Source organism: Sceloporus undulatus, chromosome 4, assembly GCF_019175285.1.
Source record: "Sceloporus undulatus isolate JIND9_A2432 ecotype Alabama chromosome 4, SceUnd_v1.1, whole genome shotgun sequence".
Taxonomy (NCBI): Eukaryota; Metazoa; Chordata; class Lepidosauria; order Squamata; family Phrynosomatidae; genus Sceloporus; species Sceloporus undulatus.
The window spans coordinates 87766561-87785331 of NC_056525.1; the positions used below are offsets into that span (position 1 = coordinate 87766561).

At 43.7% G+C, this 18771-nt stretch overlaps 1 protein-coding gene and 1 long non-coding RNA gene across 9 annotated transcripts in view; one reads left to right on the top strand and one right to left on the bottom strand.

The window, feature by feature from the left end:
* Positions 1–18771, top strand: part of NFIA (nuclear factor I A) — a 599011-nt gene that overhangs the window by 167081 nt on the left and 413159 nt on the right. For 3 of the 8 annotated variants that reach the window (XM_042463280.1, XM_042463282.1, XM_042463279.1), the window contains exon 2: positions 18211–18742. In XM_042463280.1, the coding sequence (XP_042319214.1) occupies positions 18211–18742 (532 nt within the window). Of the gene's footprint in view, positions 1–11534; positions 12242–18210; positions 18743–18771 lie in introns of those variants that run through there. The other 5 variants (XM_042463286.1, XM_042463284.1, XM_042463285.1 and 2 more) reach the window with 4 other exon arrangements.
* On the bottom strand, positions 2849–13484 carry LOC121928498. Its single transcript, XR_006103512.1, has 2 exons — positions 12629–13484; positions 2849–3252 (listed from the first exon to the last, which is right to left on the bottom strand). It is a non-coding gene; the product is annotated as an uncharacterized LOC121928498 (long non-coding RNA).

Consider the following 18771-nt stretch of genomic DNA (forward strand, 5'->3'; position numbering starts at 1 on the left):
CTCCCGTCAGGGCACCTTACTTTGCAAGAGGCATTATTATTATTATTATTATTATTATTATTATTATTATTATTATTATTATTATTATTATTATTGTGTAAAATGCAAATGCTACAATGTGAATGTTACAAATGTTTCCCTTTCAATTTGGCAAACTGATACAATATGGGAATGCTTTTGCTACACACAACACACACACACACACACACACCTGGAGGTTTTTAAATTTGAGTATGCACACACTGCCGCCATTTTTTTTTAGAAAGGAGTGGATAAAGCACCCATTCCATTGGCCAATGGCTGTAGGAAACATCACCTTTGATGAAAGCAGAAATTAATTTGATTGACAGCAAATGAGCCTTCATTTTAAACCGGTACCGGAAATGTGAACTTCGGAGGGGTAAATTACCCTGATTAAAGTAAATGATAGTGGGCACTTGCTTCCGGAGAGATTTGGGAAGGGGGAGGATCTGCCCAGTTCCATCCAGGGCAAATGGGCCAGTGGGAATGGGGCCTTAATATATTTTATCTGTATCTGTTTAAATTTTTGTAAGTCCCCTTGTGTTGCAATTTTGAGGGTAAGGTGGAATGTGAAAAAAAAAATAGCCATAGTACTGGTGGTGATAATATTTTTGATGTTGAGTTAATGACTTTGTTAAGAAATCCCAAACAAAGGTATTACTCTGATTTCCATGCATTAAGACCTTCCAACAAGGATGATGTGCAATTGTATTCTCCTCTCCAGTTCAAACACAAATTTGCTTTGATGCGCCTTCATTTTCATGGTGTTTACTCCCAAGTACATTTTTAAAATGTGCAATAGTAGTTAGCTGAGTGGGATTCAATTATTTGTGCATTCAGAGAATGTTGGGCATGACAGTGGAAAGCCTCTAATGATCCTCAAAGGTGCAAGACTACACATGTTTACATGAGAACTCCCACTGAACTCTGTGGGACTTACTTCTAAGTAGACGCAACTGGCATTGCCCTTGTGTGACCTCTATTTAGCTAAAGATAAAGATTTTGGAGATGGAGAAGGGACGATGTGGTGTAGTAGTTTGAGCATTGGATCATGACTATGGAGATCTGGGTTAGAATGGGTGGCCACTGGTTGACCTCAGGCAAGTCACTCTCTCAGCCTCAGAGGATGGCAGTGACAAACCTGCTCTGAAGAAACTTGTCAAGAAAACCCTGTAATAGGGTCATCATGAGACTCAAAACAACTTGAGGGCACACTACAGCAACAATATCAGAGAGGGAGGAGAGGCAGAGTGGTGTAGTGGTTTGAGCACTGGACTATGACTCTGGAGATCCTGCTGGGTGATCTTGGGCAAGTGCACAGTCTCTAAGCCTCAGAGACTCGCAATCAATGGCAAAACCCACTCTGAAGAAACTTGCCAAGAAAACCCTGTGCAAGAGCTAACATGTTGGACTGCAACTCTAGAGACCAGGATCCAATTCAGTCATGAAATCCACTGGGCAAACATGAACAAGTCTCATGCTCTCAGCCTCAGGGGAAAGCAATGGCAAACCATCTCTGAACAAACCTTTCCAAGAAAACCCCATGATAGGATTGCCTTAGGCCAGGTCTTCGTAGGTCAGGAATGACTTAAAGGCACAATAACAGCAAGGGTCCCCTGAAGATCTCCATTAAGTCAGAACCAACTCAAAGGCACCCAACCACAACAACTGGAGAGGGAAAATGGGCAAAAATGAGCCATCCTACAGAGGGCCTGCAGCAGTTTTTTGCTCTTCCCCAGTTCAGGGTGACCAAATGTCCTAACCGCCAAGGAGGACAAGGCACCACAAAATGCGGGACAGGCAAGAAATATATAAGAAAAACAATAAAACAATCCTAGAAATGTAAATCCACCCTCCTTAGTCCTGCTCCAAATGGAGGACATTGTGGGATTCCTCCTGGACAGAAGGTCATGAAATTGAAGACAAGTCTTGGAAAAGGAGAATGTCTGCCCTAGTTAAAGCCCACCGGCTCCTCTCCTTTCAGACATTGCAAGGTGATCCTGCAGAAAGGACTGGCACTGGGCACAAAGGGCAAGAAAGGGAGCAAGGGGAAAATTTGAGTGCCTCTCCTTTTCTCTTTCCTTCCTGCTGTCACTGTAGTGTTTGGACATAGCGAAAGCAGGAAGGAAGGAAGGAGAAAAGGAGAGGCACTCAAATCTTTCTCCTCTCTTGGCAGACCTAGCTGGAGTGTGCCTAGAGAGGCATTAATTCCTGCGGTTGCCATTAGCTCAGCCCTGGCTTCCATGAGAATGGACCTCCTCTGTGTGTGTGTGTGTGTGTCTTTGGCTGTATGTGGTTCCTATACAAATGGCAGCGATTGCATCTGTTGAAACCATTGCAACTTCTGCAAAGTCTAATGGGGTGGCAAGTTTCTTCAGAGGGGGTTTGCCATGGCCATCCTGAGGCTGAGAAAGTGCGACTTGCCCAAGGTCACCAGTGAGTTTTGAACCTTGATTTCCAGAGTCATATAGTACTACAACATTCAAACCACTGTACCACACTGGTTCTCAATAATAACCTTAACCAGCTGAATGTCAGCTGAACTGTTCCATTGAATGAATACAATCTGATCTGAATTCCAAACCATTTGAGCCACCACAACAACTTGACAAAGTGCAGGCCTAGGAGGACTAACACTGCCACATACACACACCCTGCTTTCTCCTATATTATTTATTTATTTATTTATTTATTTAGCACTGTAGATTTGCATCTGGTTTTAAACACCTTTGCCTGTTGAAGTAGCTAGTGGAGCTTCGAAAGCGTGCAACATGTATATTGTGCATTTTGGTTGGCCCCAATAAAGGTATAATAATAATAATAATAATAATAATAATAATACTTTATTTATATCCCACTTTTTTGTTGCCAAACAATCAAAGCAGTGTACATCTAAAAATCAGTCCAATACACAATACATCATGTATATCACTGTTGTGTGGAGTTTGGATGTACTTGTACTAACCAGATGGGTAGTTAGCTATATACATGTCTTACGGGTCAAACCAACTTTTTCATATATGCCACAAAAAACCTTCCCACAGCACTGAGCCATGGCAGTTAGTGTCAAATCGGATTATTTCTGCAGTGCAGATGTGCATAAACACACCTTGTGTGTGTGTGCGTCCCACATACATGTGAAGGCAATCCACCCAAGACGCCTCTTAAAGTTTCTCACGTAGTCTTTATATACATTGCCATGCAGCATTGTGCAGCTTTAGTCCTCTGTTTCTGGGAAAGAAAGGAAAAAAATGAATGCATATTCATCAATGGCTCTTATATTGCAGTTGTTTGCTTTGCTCTAGCCTCATTGCTGCAATAATACTGTTTAGTGGTGTCTCAGCCTCGAGGATCTCTCTGCAGAAAACCAGCAGCAGAGGGGATGGGTCCCTCTGTGCAATACAGGCTCTTCCCTCTTCTCCCACCCCTCCGATGGAGAAATCCGCTGAGCTCGACGAAAAATCCCCCTCCTCCTCCTCCTCCTTTTTCTCATAGCATTTACTCCCCCACGATCTCATTGTACGTGCTCAGCTCTGGAAATAAAAAGAGAGAGCGAGAGAGAGAGAGAGAGAGAGAGAAAGACGTCTGGGATCGACAGTCATCCCAGCACAAAAGGAAGTGTCTAGACTTTGGGCTGTTCTAATTGACAAACCCCTGCTCTAATCAATGCAGCAAAGGCACATGATGGACGAGAGCACAGGCCAATAGGAGGAGAGGCAGGATGGTGTAATCTTGGCATTGACCCAAATGGGAAGAGAGAGAGAGAGAGAGAGAGAGAGAGTTGGAGAGGGGGGGAGTGCAGCTATGCAACTTCCCCCCTTTCCAAATCTCTCCCTCCTACACATATATTCGCCCCTTTAAAAATTATATATCCCCCCCCCCCCCTTTCCAAATCTCTCTCTCTTACACATCGCTGCAGTAAGTTGCCTGTTGGGCTCCCAGGGGTGGGGAAAAGAGTTTTAGGCTGCAGTACCCAGGTTTGGCACCGCTTTAACTCTTTGTCTGGCTCAAGGCTATGGAATTCCTGGGAGCTGGAGTTTGTTGTGGGACCCAGAGCAAAGCTCTGCGGTTTGAGCCTTGGACGACGACCTTGCGAGGCCAGGGTTTGAGAGTGTGACTTGCCCCAAGGTAACATTGGGGCAAGTCACACTCTCTCAGCCTCAGAGGATGGCAAGGGCCAACCCCCTCTGAAGGAAGTTAGGAAGAAAACTTCATGATAGGTTCAACAACAACAAAGGGACTTCTCCGCTCAATTTTTCTCCCTCATTTTTTTTTCTTATTCCCCCCTTCGTTTCTTCATTTCGCCTTAGAAAAGGGACTCCTTTCAACTTGTTTAGCAGCTACTTTTTATTATTATTATTATATGTTATATATTTTATTATTATTATTATTATTATTATTATTATTATTATTATTATTATTATTGTGGAGCCTGTAATGATTTGTGGGACGCATGTGTGGCGTCTCCCTTCCTTTGCCTCTGAAAAGCAACGTCCAGCTAAAATAATAATAATAATTAATCATATTTAATTAATTATATTTAATTATATCTAAAAATTTCAGTCCAATACAGAATACATTGTTTATATAACACTTGTGTGGAGTTTGGATGCACTTTGCAATGAATCACATCTAATTACATTTAAATAATTATATTTAATTTTAATTATATTTAATTATATTTAATATTACTTAATTTTTATAAATAATAATAATAATAATTTTATTATTTTCTTATATCCTGCTTTTTTCCCAATATAGGGACTCAACTGGAAACTTTTTTTAAAAAATGATAATAATAAAATAAAAATGTCAATTCATTTCGAGTAGCAGCGTCCAAAACCCTTTCTATGGAGACTGGAAAGTTGCTCAACTCTGCATTCACAACGGAGAAATAACCCAGTTTGGCACCGCTTTATTTCTTTGTCTGGCTCTAGAGTTATGGAATTCTGGGAGTTGGAGTTTGTTGTGGAGCCGAGCGGAAGATTAAAGCTGGTGCCTGTGCGCGTCCCCGCGCGCGCGCCCTGGAGAGGAGACGAGAGAGCGCATGCCCCCGCGCCCCCGCCTGCTGCATTCCTTCCTTCCTTCCTTCTCTTCTTCTTCCTCCTCTCGGTTTTCTTCCTGAAGGGAATGACTTGCTCGCTGGCTTTGCTGTTTGCAAAGTCTGGCCCTGCTTTTTCCCTGGATCGGAAATGCCCTGCAGAGAGTTAGAGAGAGGGACCAAGTGCAACACAACCCTCTGGCCTTCCTCTGGCAGCCTTTTCCCCTTTGTTTTTGTTCAGAGGTCCTTTCGTCTTCTTTGAAATCTCCCTCTCTCGCGGGATGGGTGCCAAAGGCTGTATCCGCACTGCAGAAGTAATCCAGTTTAATTTAGATCAAAGCTATGGAATTTGGGGGACTCTATAGTTTGTTGTGGCACCAGAGGTCTCTCACAGAGAAGGCTAAAGTGACTCGCAAAACTACAGTTCCCAGCATTCCAAAGCATTGAGTCCTGGCAGTTAAAGTACTGTCAAACTGGATTAGCTGTTTGACAGTGGAACGCACTCCGTCGGAGTGTGGTGGAGTCCCCTTCTTTGGAGGTTTTTAAGCAGAGGTTGGATGGCCATCTGTCAATGGCGGGAGGGGGGCTTTGATTGAGATTTCCTGCATGGCAGAATGGAGTTGGAGTTGATGTCCCTTGAGGTCTCTTCCAACTCTATGATACTATTTCTACAACCCGGAGAGCGTTGGACTGTGGCTGAATCCTCTCTGTATAAATAATCCGGTTTGACACCGTTTGGCTCCCTGCTATGGAATTCTGGGATTTGTAGTTTGGTGTCAAACCGGATTATTTAAATTGTAGTTTGTGTCAAACTGGATTTTTTTTGGTGAGGATGCAGCCTATGACTCTGGAGGCCAGGGTTGGAATCCCGGTTCTCCCATGGAAACCTACTGGTTGACCTTGGAGGGACAAACATTCCCAGAATTCCATAGCATGGAGCCGTGGCAGTTAAAGCGGTGTCAACCCGGATTTTTCTCCGCAATGAGGATGAGGCCTCTTCTGGAAGACAGGATTCAAATACTTACTTATCCATGGAAAGCCACTGGGTGACCCTGGGGCAAGTCACACTCTCTCAGCCTGAGGGGAAGGCAATGGCAAGCCCACTCTGAAGAAACTTGCCAAGATATGATAGAGTCGCCATAAGTCGGAAAAGACTTTGAAGGCACACCGCAACACAACCTGCGGAGGAACCTGACCTCTTGTAAATACACACGTATATTATGTACACGGGTAAACACTTTGCACACTTTGCCTCCTGCGGGGCTTCCTTCTGAGTAGATGGCCAGGGCTGCCAGTTTGCTCAGCTTTGGAAGTGTCTTTTAAAACACAAACCATCCTTTGGGGGATCGGTCGGTTTGTAGTCGGATCTCACTTGAAGGAAAGTGCCAAGAAAGTGACACTTCCAGCCCACAAGTCCCTTGGAAAGGAAACGAACCGTGTTTGCCTTTTGGGAATGAAATATTTGCATTTGAAGAAGTCAAGGAAGTTACTTCAAGGAGTGGAAGGGAGGAGCGGTGTTGTCTGGCTCAAGGCTATGGACCCCACAGAGCTCCGCTCTGGACCCAACAACAAACTCCAACTCCCAGAATTCCATAGCTCCATAGCTCTAGAGCCAGACAAAGAGTTAAAGCGGTGCCAAACTCAAACCCCAGCCGGAAAAAAACCAACCCTTCTTTAAAATCATATTAATGCGATTTCCCGTTAAGTCCTCTCCCGCTAATATATTCAAGATGGTCCGTATAATATAAGTGAACCCTTCGCGACGTAATTTATATATATCCTTTAAAGAGGATTTCACTGGAGGCTGGCGAGGTAAAAGTTCCTGCAAAGAAAGAAAGAAGGTTGCAAATGCAACGCCGGGCAGCCTGCCAGGGAGAAGATGGACAGGAGGAGGGAGAGCAGGGAGCGAGGGAGGCATGGCAGAAAGGAAGGAAGGAAGGAAGAAAGAAAGAAAGTCTTCTCTCCACATACAGAGAGAGCATTTTCCAAGGGCCCATTTTGGGCAGACTTTGGGCAGCTCCTTTAAGGTGTCTCGAGCCCTTTGTGATATATATATATATATATATATATATATCCTCTTTAGGCTTTGTAGCTGTTGTTGTTCAAGTACTAGAATCGTAGAGTTGGAAGAGACCCCAATTGCCATCCAGTCCAACCCCCCCTTTCTGCCATGCAGGAACTCTCAGTCAAAGCATCCCCGACAGATGGCCATCCAGCCTCTGTTCAAAGACCTCCAGGGGTTCCGACTTATGGCCGACCCTAAGGCGAATTTATCATGGAAAGTTTTCTTCAGTGGGTTTGCCATGGCAGTCCTCTGAGGCTGAGAGAGTGTGACCTTCCCAAAGTGGGCTTCCATGGCTGAATGGGGGATTCGAGCCCTATATAACTCTCCAGAGAGATATAGTTCAAACCATTACACTCGACTCAAACCACTGCACACTCTGCCTCTCACGGTCTTTCTGTACTCCATACTTCATATATACTTTGTTTGTATGGATATGTGGCAACAGTTCCCTTTTCTCCCGACCTCTCTATGCTGGAATGTTTATTATTATTATTATTATTATTATTATTAATATATTTTCGGGATTTATATCCTGCCTTTCTCTCGAAACAGTATTCAGGGCAATGCTCCGGGAAAGACACTTTCGGGTACTTGAAACAAGATTTACGTGTTGTTGTTGTTGTTATTGTTGTGTACCTTCGAGTTGTTTCTGATTTATGGAAACCCTAACGTTCCCCCCCCCTTCCTTGGCAGCTTTCTTCAGATACTCAAAATGAAGCAAGATTTACGTGTTGTTATTGTTGTTATTGTGTACCTTCGAGTTGTTTCTGACTTATGAGGGCGCACCTATCATGGAATCCCATAGCCTTGAGCCAGGACAAAGTTAAAGCGGTGCCAAACCGGGCTATTTCTCCAGTGTGGACGCAGCCTTTTGTCCTTTTTGGCGGCCGGGCGGAGGAGGGGAAGGCGAGGGAGAGGAGAAAGAGGCGGGAGCGGATGTGAGAGGCTCGGTCGGTCGGTCGGTCGGTGCTGAACTTGGACGCAGAGGCTGCCTAGGGGGCGCAAACCATCGTCCCACGTCCAAAAGTCTAGTTGCGAAGGGCGCCAAAAGTTACTTAAGATAATATTGCAAACCACAAAGAGCTGGAAACCGAAGTAGAGCAAAGCCGCCTGGCAGCAAAGAGACAGAGAGAGCGCAGCCAAGGGCCCGATTTGGCCTTGATATAGCAAATCCCCGTCTGCCCTGGTCAGCTTCCTCTACTACACAACATGATGAAGGGAAAGCAGAAAGGGCGGGAAAAATACTCTCACACACAAACACACACTCATACTTTACCTACTCTGGTGTATTAGCAAACTAGCAAAAATTAATGGGCCACCTCAATATGTTTTAGACACGAAGGAGAATTAGCAAAAAGGGGTGCCTGCCCACAGTGGATATATATTCCTCTTGACTGGTTTTACATATAACACACACACACACACTCTTTCACATGTTTATGTGGAAGAGAATGAGTAAAAATGGAGAACCTCATTCTGTTTTAACATGGAAGAGAATTAGCGAAATGGGTGTCCACACTAGAAAATATCTGCGTTAAATGGATTCATATATAATACTACACACACACACACTTACATATATTTAGTCTATATGGAAGAGAATTAGCAAAATGGAGAACCTCATTATGTTTTAACATGAAAGAGAATTAGCAAAATAGGTGTCCACACTGGAAAATATTCACGTTAACTAGTTTGACATATAGTATTACACACACACACACACAGGTTTAACATATATGGAAGAGAATTAGCACAATGGGGAATCTCATTTTATACAGGAAAAAGAATGGGCACAATGGGTGTCCACAGTGGAAAATATTTGTGTTAACTAGTTTTGCATATAACACACACTCTCTTAGATATGATTAATCTAAATGTCAGAGAAGTGGCAAAATGGACAACCTCCTTATATACATGGAGAATTAAAAGATGCCCATAATGGAAAATATTTGTATTAACTGGTTTCACATATAAGAATACACAAACATACTTGCACACGTACATATGTAGCAAATTGGGCCACCGCATTGTATTTTATACACAAAAGAGAATGACCAAAATGGATGCCCACCATGGAAAATATTTGTGCTAACAGGTTTCACATATAATATTATACATGCCTATGTTAAAACCTCCTTCGTACTCTGTTGCTAAAATATATTCCAACAACCTGTTGGGTCTTTTATAACCCCATTTCTACTTGTTTTACTATTCACACAACATCCAGGGCACTATGAGGAGGGTGTTTGAAAAACATGCCAAGCTGTCAGCCTGTGGCTAACCAGTTGTGCGCCTTTTTGTGCAGCGTTGGGCTTCCCATAAACACCTCTCTTGTGGCAGTTGCAGTGTCATGTTTGCCAAATCCTGCTAATGGTGGCCACTGTAGTCATCAGCTGGCTCAGGATGGACTGAAAATGGGTGTATGTATGTGTATATATGTGTGTGTGTGTGTGTGTGTATAGCACTGAACTTGTGGTACAAGTAGGAGTTGTATCCAAAACCAGGGCTCAGAGATGCTGTTTTCTGGGGGGACCTCTGACTCCTAGGATCAGGGACATTTAGGGAAGTTGTAGTCCAAAAGATAACTCCTCCAAGCTCTAGACGTGAGAAGGGTGAGTGTATTTAGTGGGCCCCAAACCATCCTTGGAGATGTAGGGATGAAAAGGGAAATTATATAATGCGTTGAGAAACCAGCGCAAAGTCAAAAGTAATAAGCGAAGGTTTAAAAACTTCAGTAGTTTGTCAGTTGTTTTTCCGTCTGTGTTTAAGTTCTTTGAGAGACACTCAGCCAGAAAATTCTGTCGAGGAAACTTTGGAAAGCCAAGAGCTCCCAGCAAATGTTTAGTTGGGTGTGTTTCCATGTCACTGACAGGTACTGGGCTATTCTCTTCACATGTTTTTTTTTAATGTCTGAACGGAAAGCCAGGCTCATTTTGCATTTAAATGAGCCATTTGTGATCCAGAAATGATAATAATTTTAATGAAGTGCTCAACTTTAGGAAAAGGAAGGGCCTCCAAAGCAGAAAGATAAAAGTTATAAAACAACTTAGGCCTCCTTCCTGGATAGCTCTGGGCCATGTATTTTCTCCTAAAAGGCCTCACAGTCTTTTTAAAGGCCTCATAAACATTCTTAACTTTGAAACACCTAAATCTCTGCCCCACAAAAGAAGACTTGCATGCAGTATGTGGTATGTTTTGTGGTATCCTCTTCATGTTTGGGTTTCTAACTTCCCCCCCAGCCCTCATCTTGTGAATGGCTGTGGATGTTTAAGTGTCTGGAGGCTGCAGCTTGTTGGGAAATAGGAGGCAGATCAGAAAGGGCTGGCGTAGGAGAGAAAACCTAAGACTCAATAAAAGGAAAAGTTGGCTGACTGGCAACTTTCCAAACCCCCAAAACCAATGCTTTGCTTGTGCCAAAACAATGCATTATGAGATAAATAAAGGACAGAAGGCTCAGTTCTAAGTCGAAGCACTTTTAAGTCATAACTACTTTATTGCTTGAGGGTTGCAGTCATAGAGCTGTGCCTTATTAGTAAAATAAGCATCCTTGGCTATAAAGCATCCTAAGTAAACAACAACAACAACACCATCACAACAATGACATTCAGATGGTCTGTACGGAATGTATTTGGCTCTGTCCTTCACTAGCAATCCTGTGAAGCTGTCCATACAAATCATAACTATGTTTATCTGAAAATACCGACCCATTGTTAGCTCTAATATTTACATAAAATAACCCTGGGTGAAGAAGACTTCAGGGGCATAATCTCTGGAGGTGAGGTAGTACCCTATTTTACGTTTTCTCTCCCCAAATATGTCCAGTGCATGGTGCCTTCTCTATTAGCCCCTTGGCAGAGTTTGCTCAAGGCAAATTTATACAATCATAGACTTGGAAGAGACCACAAGGGCCTTCTTTGCAATACAGTATATGTTTATGATCTAGAAACTTTCCCCCCTTTTTCTGCCTGGAGGTGAACACATTGTAGACTCCTGTCTCAGTAATCTTGTAGCAAGGAGAAAGGCCTTCCTCACTGAAGATGGAGTCCTCCAGGGGATCCCCTTGGAAGGTCTTTTGAAGAAAGGAGGGGACAGTGTGTATGTGCCTGCCTCTACATTTCCTGTGTGTGTGTGTGTAGCTGCCTCGCAGTCGACCTCGACTCATGGGCGACCCTGTGAATGACTCCTACTAGAACCATACTATAGAGCTGGAAGAGACCAAAGGGGGCACCCAGTCCAACTTCCCTGCCATGCAGGCACACAGAACCAAAGCACCCATAACTCCATGGATGTGTGTGTGTGGAGGGGGGGGAAGCGGGGCCAGCCAAGGCGTGCAATGCGGAGGACACACCGAAGTAGTTTTGTTTGCTTAAGCCCATCCTGCGCGCAGCCTACAGCCGCCGGGGAGGCCTTTCCCTGCCTGCGAAGGGCTCCAGCCATGCCTTGAGTGAAGGGACCGGGGACAGTCCGGGAGGGCTGGCCGAGAGCTCTAGCACCGCAGCCCCCCTTCCCTTCCCTTCCTTCCCTCCCCCGGGCAAGGCAGGCAGGCAGGCAGGGAGCTAGCTGCTCCTGCTGCTGCTTCTGGTGGAGCGTTGCAGAGCGGAGCAGAGAGCGGCAGGCTGGAGGCAGCGCAGGTTCCCGGCGAGAAACTGGAGCCCGGGGCTTCTTTGGCTGGGAGCGCGCGGGGGAGGAGGAGGAGGAGGAGGAAGAGGGGGCGGCGGAGGAGCAGGAGGAGGCGGCGGCGGCGGCGGCGGAGGAAGCGTGCACTATGCCTTTAACGCCTGGGTCCAGTAGTAGCCATGCCTAGCGGGGTAGTGTAGTAGGGAAACTCTAGGCGGGGTTAAAGTTCAGCTCATGGAGCTGATCCGCGCGGGCTGCAGTTGGGCAGAGTTGGAAATGTGAAAGCAAGAAGCAGGCTCGGGTCTCTTTTCCCCTCCCCTCTTTCTTTTTTTCCCTTCCTCTCTTCTCTCTCTCTCTCTTCTCCCCTCTCTCTCTCTCCCTCCCTCCCTCTCCCTCCCCTCCCTTTCTCTCTCTCTCTCTCTCTTTCCCTCCTCACACACCTCCAAGCCACAAAACCCCCCACAGCAAGCATGTATTCTCCTCTCTGTCTCACCCAGGTAAGAAGCTCTTGGGGTTCATTCTTTTTGGCGGGGAGGGAGCGAGGGAAAGTGGAATGCTTTGCCGGAGGAGCTTTGGAGGCTGCGATGCGGGGAAGGAAGGAGGGCGGGAAGCGGGAGGAGAAAGTAACTTTTCTTCGTCCCCCTTCGGCTCCATTCCTCTCTGCGCTCTGCACGGCCCTTTGCGCCCCCGACACAGGGCTCCTGGCGCCTGGCTATCAAGGGCTGCTTAATTCATATTCAGGGGTTCGGGGGGGGGGGGGGGTTGCGTAGAGACACACAGTCTCTCTCTCTCTCTGTGTGTGTGTGTGTTTTAGGGCGCCCCGCACGTGTCTCGCAGCCTTTGCAGCCCCATTCCATGCTTGGTCATCTGAAATCAATACTCACTGTTTGGTGCTTCCGAGGCGGCGGGAGGCATGGAAGGGGAACAACACAACACACAGAGAGAGCCCCTTCGCTGCTTTGCAAGGGGTTGTTGTTGTTGTTTGGGAAAGTGTGGCATAAAGTACACCGCCTGCTGCATGCACCTCCCCTCCCTCCCTCCCCTCGATGACTGCATTGCTTTATTCTCCTAAACTCCTTTAGCACTTTGGGTTGTTGTTGTTGCTGCTGCTGTTGTTGTTGTTCAGCAACCTTTGGGTTCGAGCTTTTTGGCGGAGAGGTGGAGCTGGTGGCGAGATGCATTGCACCTCTCTCCTTTTCTCTCTCGATCCTTTGCCCTTCTGGCCATTGCGCCGAGCTTTTTGATGGAGAGCTGGAGCTCCAAGGGATCCTGCTGCCTGCCGGGGCCGCTGCGGTTGCAGTTGCAGTTGCAACACCAGCAGCAGCAGCAGCAGCTCCTGCATTACTTTGCTGCCCGTTAGTCCCTCGCAAAGGCCAGGCCGGGATCCGCAGCCCAGAAGGCGCCTCCTCCTCCTCCTCCTCCTCTGCCAAAGGCTCCTTGGCACTTGCTTGGGTGGTGTCACATTTTGCCCGGGGTTGTTTCCTTTGGGAAGTTGGGCTTGCAAACGTCCTGTCCGGGAGGAAGGCGAGGAGGAAAGCGGGAGAACTTTGGGGGGGGGGGGGGGAGAGAGAGAGAGAGAAAGAGAAGCCCCCTTTTTCCTGCAGAAAGTTGCTTGGTCCCTTTTGTTCGACTCGCAGCGCAGTCTCTCCTCGCAAATGCACCCCCCAGACACACACCCCACATCTCCTGCAATGCAAAAAGTAATGCAGTCTTCTGGTTGCATTACTCTGACGCCAGAGATCCCTTTAAGCCCCCCCCCCCCCTTTCTGCTTAAATAAATAAATCTCCGCATGCAGTGCGAAACAGCGACTTGAAAGAGTTCAGGCAACTTTGCTTGGGAACTCCCACTGGAGAAATAACCCGGTTTGGCACCGCTTTAACTGGCTCAAGGCTATGGAATTCGGGGAGTTGGAGTTCGTTGTGGGCCCAGAGCGGAGCAGAGGAGTTATCTCTCCAGTGGAGATGCAGCGCCCTTTTTAGCTCTTCAAACCTCCCCACCCTGCTCTTTCTCGGGCACACTGCCTCCATTTGAAAGCATATACATCTACAGTATCTTTCCCCCACATTGTATACTGTATCCCCCTTTGTGTAACTCCGAGGGATCTGTTCTATACAGAACTCTGTGGCCTCCCACTTTTCAAGCGTGGACTCTGTTGAAAGTTTATGGCACATGCTTTTCACCATTTCACTGTTGCGTCTGAGGGGCCAAAGCCTGGTGTGCAGAGGACATGATGCTGGGTCTGGATATGAAACACTTTGGGACCCAGGGTCTCCAGAATAATTTCATTCCTCTTCAATTATAGTTGACTCTCTTTTGAAAAAAAAAAAAAGAAGGGGGGGGGGGGTTCTGCCTTGTATGTTTTTTGGTGCTGCTGTTTGGCTGAATAGAAGAAGGTAAGGGTTACTGCATGGATAACTTTTGGATAGTTTAGTGGCGCTCAGCAGCAGACCCAGCCTCCCCTCCCCAACCTATAATCCATGGGCTTGAAGTTGTAACCAGAATTGCAACATAATCCACTTTGACTATGTCTTGGACAATCTTAAAGTTGATTATAGACAGAAGATGCCTTTGGAGCACATTTTCAGCTTCTGTACTCTTGCCTTTCAAAGGCATGCTGTTCTGAAAAGTTTTGTCTGACTTGGGTGAACTCAAGGTAGGAGTCACCCTGTGTTGACTTACTCACCCAGAATATCAAATAATTTTTGTTCACAATACACACAATCTACTTTCCCTCCTATTCTGTATAACGCACAGGGGCATTCTGATATTTTTTTAGCAGGCCCAGCCAATGCACTACGAAGATTTCAGATATATTTCTTTTTTATATCTGCTATAACTAATGTTAGAGTCATTATGCTGTAAAAGTGATTTGCGTTCTCTTCGCACATTTAGGAAATGGTGTTTAGGGATTCAAAGACACTTTTATAAAACGTAGCATGAGAGTGGAATATGTACAGCCATATTACAGATGACCTATAGGTTCCAGTGTAAAGAAATGCTTAAGTTGTTGTAAACGTTTCAGAGCTTATGTCTCCTTTAAATTTGTCCAGTGTGGTTTGAGAATTGATCGTAAAGCACATTTATCCAGCTAATGGAAATGGAAGACTGGGACAAAGTATCTGTTATAGGGTTATCGTGCTCCCTATGCCTTCCATGATGGGTGATTTACCTGTTTGCTGTTTGTGAAATATCATATGGTATTGGCTTTTCATTAACAGATAATTGTAGACAGACAGACAAATATACATAGGCTTATGGTTTATAGAAAATTTCAGCACCCTGAGAGTTTATAAAACTGGTTTTCAGTGAGAACCGTGTAAATGTATTGTTACCAAAGCTTTCCAGAACAGAGTGTGGTCAGGGCTAGGATGCATAGTACTCCTTTTTCCTCTCTCCTTTTTGGCGGCAGCATTTTACAGGTACATATCAACAACTTTTCTTTTGTGATTCAAAATGTAGCTGCACAGCTATGGAGCATAATATCACAAACCTTAAAAAAGATCACGAACTCACTGTTGTTTATTCCCCCTTTCTGCAAATGCTGGAAGACATTTGGGTGACGGTTGAGATATTTCAGTCAATTTTTCCATTGTTCAGAAGGGTATGAATGAAACTTTTGGAGAACTTTTAATTTTAATCAGAATTTAGGAAATAAAAGCATGCCCCCCTTTATTTACAGTGATTACTAATTTTAGTCTCTATTCGTAATTCTATAGATATACCTAACCCTCAGTTTGTCTCAGTTGTGAGTACTGTATATGTTATTGGGCTTCCTTTCTAGTCCAGTCACAGCAACACTTTGGAGGCTTGTGTTTTTGTGAGGAGGGGAAGAGACTATATTTGAAAGTTGGTTGAGAGTGTTCTTTGCAAGCAGTTAACCCCTCATATGCCTTTTTGAGAAATGCCATATGAATAGCAGCCTTTATATTAATAGTCAACCTGTTACTGTATCATAACTGGATGGCCTTGCACTAGATTTTGAGGTTTATCTAGACCATTTAAGTAGCTTACCCACCCCCTTTCAGCTATAGGCTCAACTCAACATTACATGAAATGGAACCATAGTTTGGAGGAGAAAAAACTCAGGTTTAGGGTTAGGTTGTGAGCATATGGAATGATAGAAATTCTTTGCAGTATAAAGTCAAATTGTGTTTAAGAAAACATAAAAGATTCGACGGGGTCATTTATCTTGGAATGAAGTGCTAACAACTGTTTTGTGTGTTGAACAAGATAGGCATTCAGAAAGTGCTCATCATTAGTCCAAATTGTCTCAGTATGCATCTAAAAGGCCTCTAAAGTATATTGAACATAAGCAAGAGTTTAATTTCCCCTTTGTGGAAGCCTCTTTTAGAGAGAGGCTTCGGTGGCTTAGTTCATTTCTGAAAGAGCAGAACATGTGTCTTTTCTCATTTCTCCCAACCCTCGCCCCATCTACTTACTAAAACTGTCATTGTCATAACATTTCCTTTGTGTACTTCTTCAGGTTTCTGTTTAAGGTGACTTGTGGAAATCACTTTTAGTGACATGTTTATTTGCTACATTAAAACTATCTAAAGTCGCATGCCACTATCTATTCCTTCAATATCTAGCAATAATTTGTTTTGTTTCCTATTGTTTTTAAGGGCTTTTTTCACTATATAAGGATTCCCCCCTTCCATCTATCATTTTTTAAAGATATAGTGTATGCAATTAACTAAGGACTAGAGAGGAAAATAACATGAGGTTCAAATTGTGAAAGTTTTTCATACAGTATAGTTTGACTACCTTTCCTTTCCCTTCTGTATTTGCCGGAGCAAAGTATTGAACTTTAGAGACCTTTAAAAGCATAATGCAAGGATATCCATTAAAAAGTCTGAAATTATTTTAGTAATGTTTATAGTTTGAGATTACAGTATATAAATCAAGAAATCTAGCTGAACTAGACAAGAACTTGCCAGTGTCTTCCCTATCTGAAGACATATAAAGGAGTACTGTACAGGATTAAGACTGTACATAGGAGAAAGACTGCATGGTATTCTTTCAGTTTGCAAAAACATATGCAGACAGTGATAGCACCCTCTACAAGAACAAGTTGGATTCATTGGGGCAAATTATAACCTCTTTTACAGCTGTGTGTTTGGAGAATCAGACATTTACGTGCGCTCTTTTCTTCTAGAGCTACTTTTGTGACTAATTGCGTACTGATAGTCCTGTTCACAACCACTGTATTTCTAGTGACCCAGATTTACAATATTCATGTTGTTATTTACAAGTTTACTTTATGAATGTTCTTGTAATATGTTCACTGATAATGGACAAATGTTTATCCCCCCCCCCCATTTTTGAAAAAGGACAAATTAATGGACTATGTATAAAGTTGGGTAGTACTTTCTATAATAGTGATTTATTTTCTCCCATAATTCATTTGGAAATTGTACCGAAGCAGACAAAATTATGTGATGTCCAACTTTCTAGCTTTGTTTTTCTTTTTTCTTTTACTTTTACGAAATAAAACTAACAGTGTATTCAAGCTCCTCATTATATGTAGTACACTAATTTTGTTTCGTCTACAGCAATCAAGCAGCCTTCTCCCTCTGCTGCTAAAACATAAATTATTAAGCTTATATTTTAATGTGTAAGTTTAGGAAAATCTGGCAAAAGGTATTACTGTATATACCATTACAATGAACACATGTTAAGGTTTTTTTTAAATCTATCCAGTTGTAATTGAAGTTCTTTTACATAGTACTTACATATTAAGGAAGATTTTTCAAAACTATACATTAGGCTTTTATGTACCAATACTGACTGGCATCCAGATGTTCAAGTTTTGCCACATTGGCAGATATGTGCTATACTGGCCTCTCCAGTCATAGAATGGTCAGGAAAAGAGCATATAAATGTTTCCCTTCTTTGAAATTGGATTAAGGTCACAATAATCTTTTTGCAGACGTAAACCAGTGATTCTAGAATTTCCCTATTGACTTAAATAGGACTATTGTAAAGTCAGTGGTTTGAGGCTTACAACCCTACATCCTTCGCCGAAGTATATTTAATCAGAAGTCTGTGCCATGGATTTTAGTAGGAATTATTTCTGAATGAACACGATTAGGACTGGTGTGCCAGGGTTTTTTGAGCACTTATGTTTCAGTATCTATCTATCTATCTATCTATCTATCTATCTATCTATCTATCTATCTATCTATTTTTAAAAAATTAGGCCTAGTGTCTACAGAAAAATTGTTCCTGTAATACATTTCAGAAAATTGTGTCCCATCTTCAGCAAAGGTATATAAATGCTTAGGTTGTAACCTATGATAGAGACTGCAGGGTTTTCATCCTCCTTGCATTCTAATAACTCTCAATCTCTTATGTATAAGTTACTGCTTGTGCGCAAATAAGTTGTAAGGTGATAATAAGGAAATCACAGATCTTTTACAATGCTAGTTGCACTTTGTTTTAATACTTCATTTTAATTATTTCCAGGATGAATTCCATCCATTCATTGAAGCACTTCTTCCCCATGTCCGAGCGTTTGCATACACATGGTTCAACCTACAAGCTCGAAAGCGAAAATACTTTAAAAAACACGAGAAGCGTATGTCAAAAGAGGAAGAAAGAGCTGTGAAGGATGAATTGCTGAGCGAAAAACCTGAGGTCAAACAGAAATGGGCATCCAGACTTCTGGCAAAGCTACGGAAAGACATCAGGCCTGAATACCGAGAGGATTTTGTTCTAACTGTCACAGGGAAAAAACCTCCATGTTGTGTTCTTTCCAATCCAGACCAGAAGGGCAAGATGAGAAGAATTGACTGCTTACGCCAGGCAGATAAGGTCTGGAGATTGGACCTTGTTATGGTGATTTTATTTAAAGGTATTCCGCTTGAAAGTACTGATGGCGAACGCCTTGTAAAGTCCCCACAGTGCTCAAATCCAGGGCTGTGTGTACAGCCGCATCATATAGGAGTTTCTGTTAAGGAACTCGATTTATATTTGGCATACTTTGTGCACGCAGCAGGTAAGTGCCTTTATCCCAAGTTCTTCAAT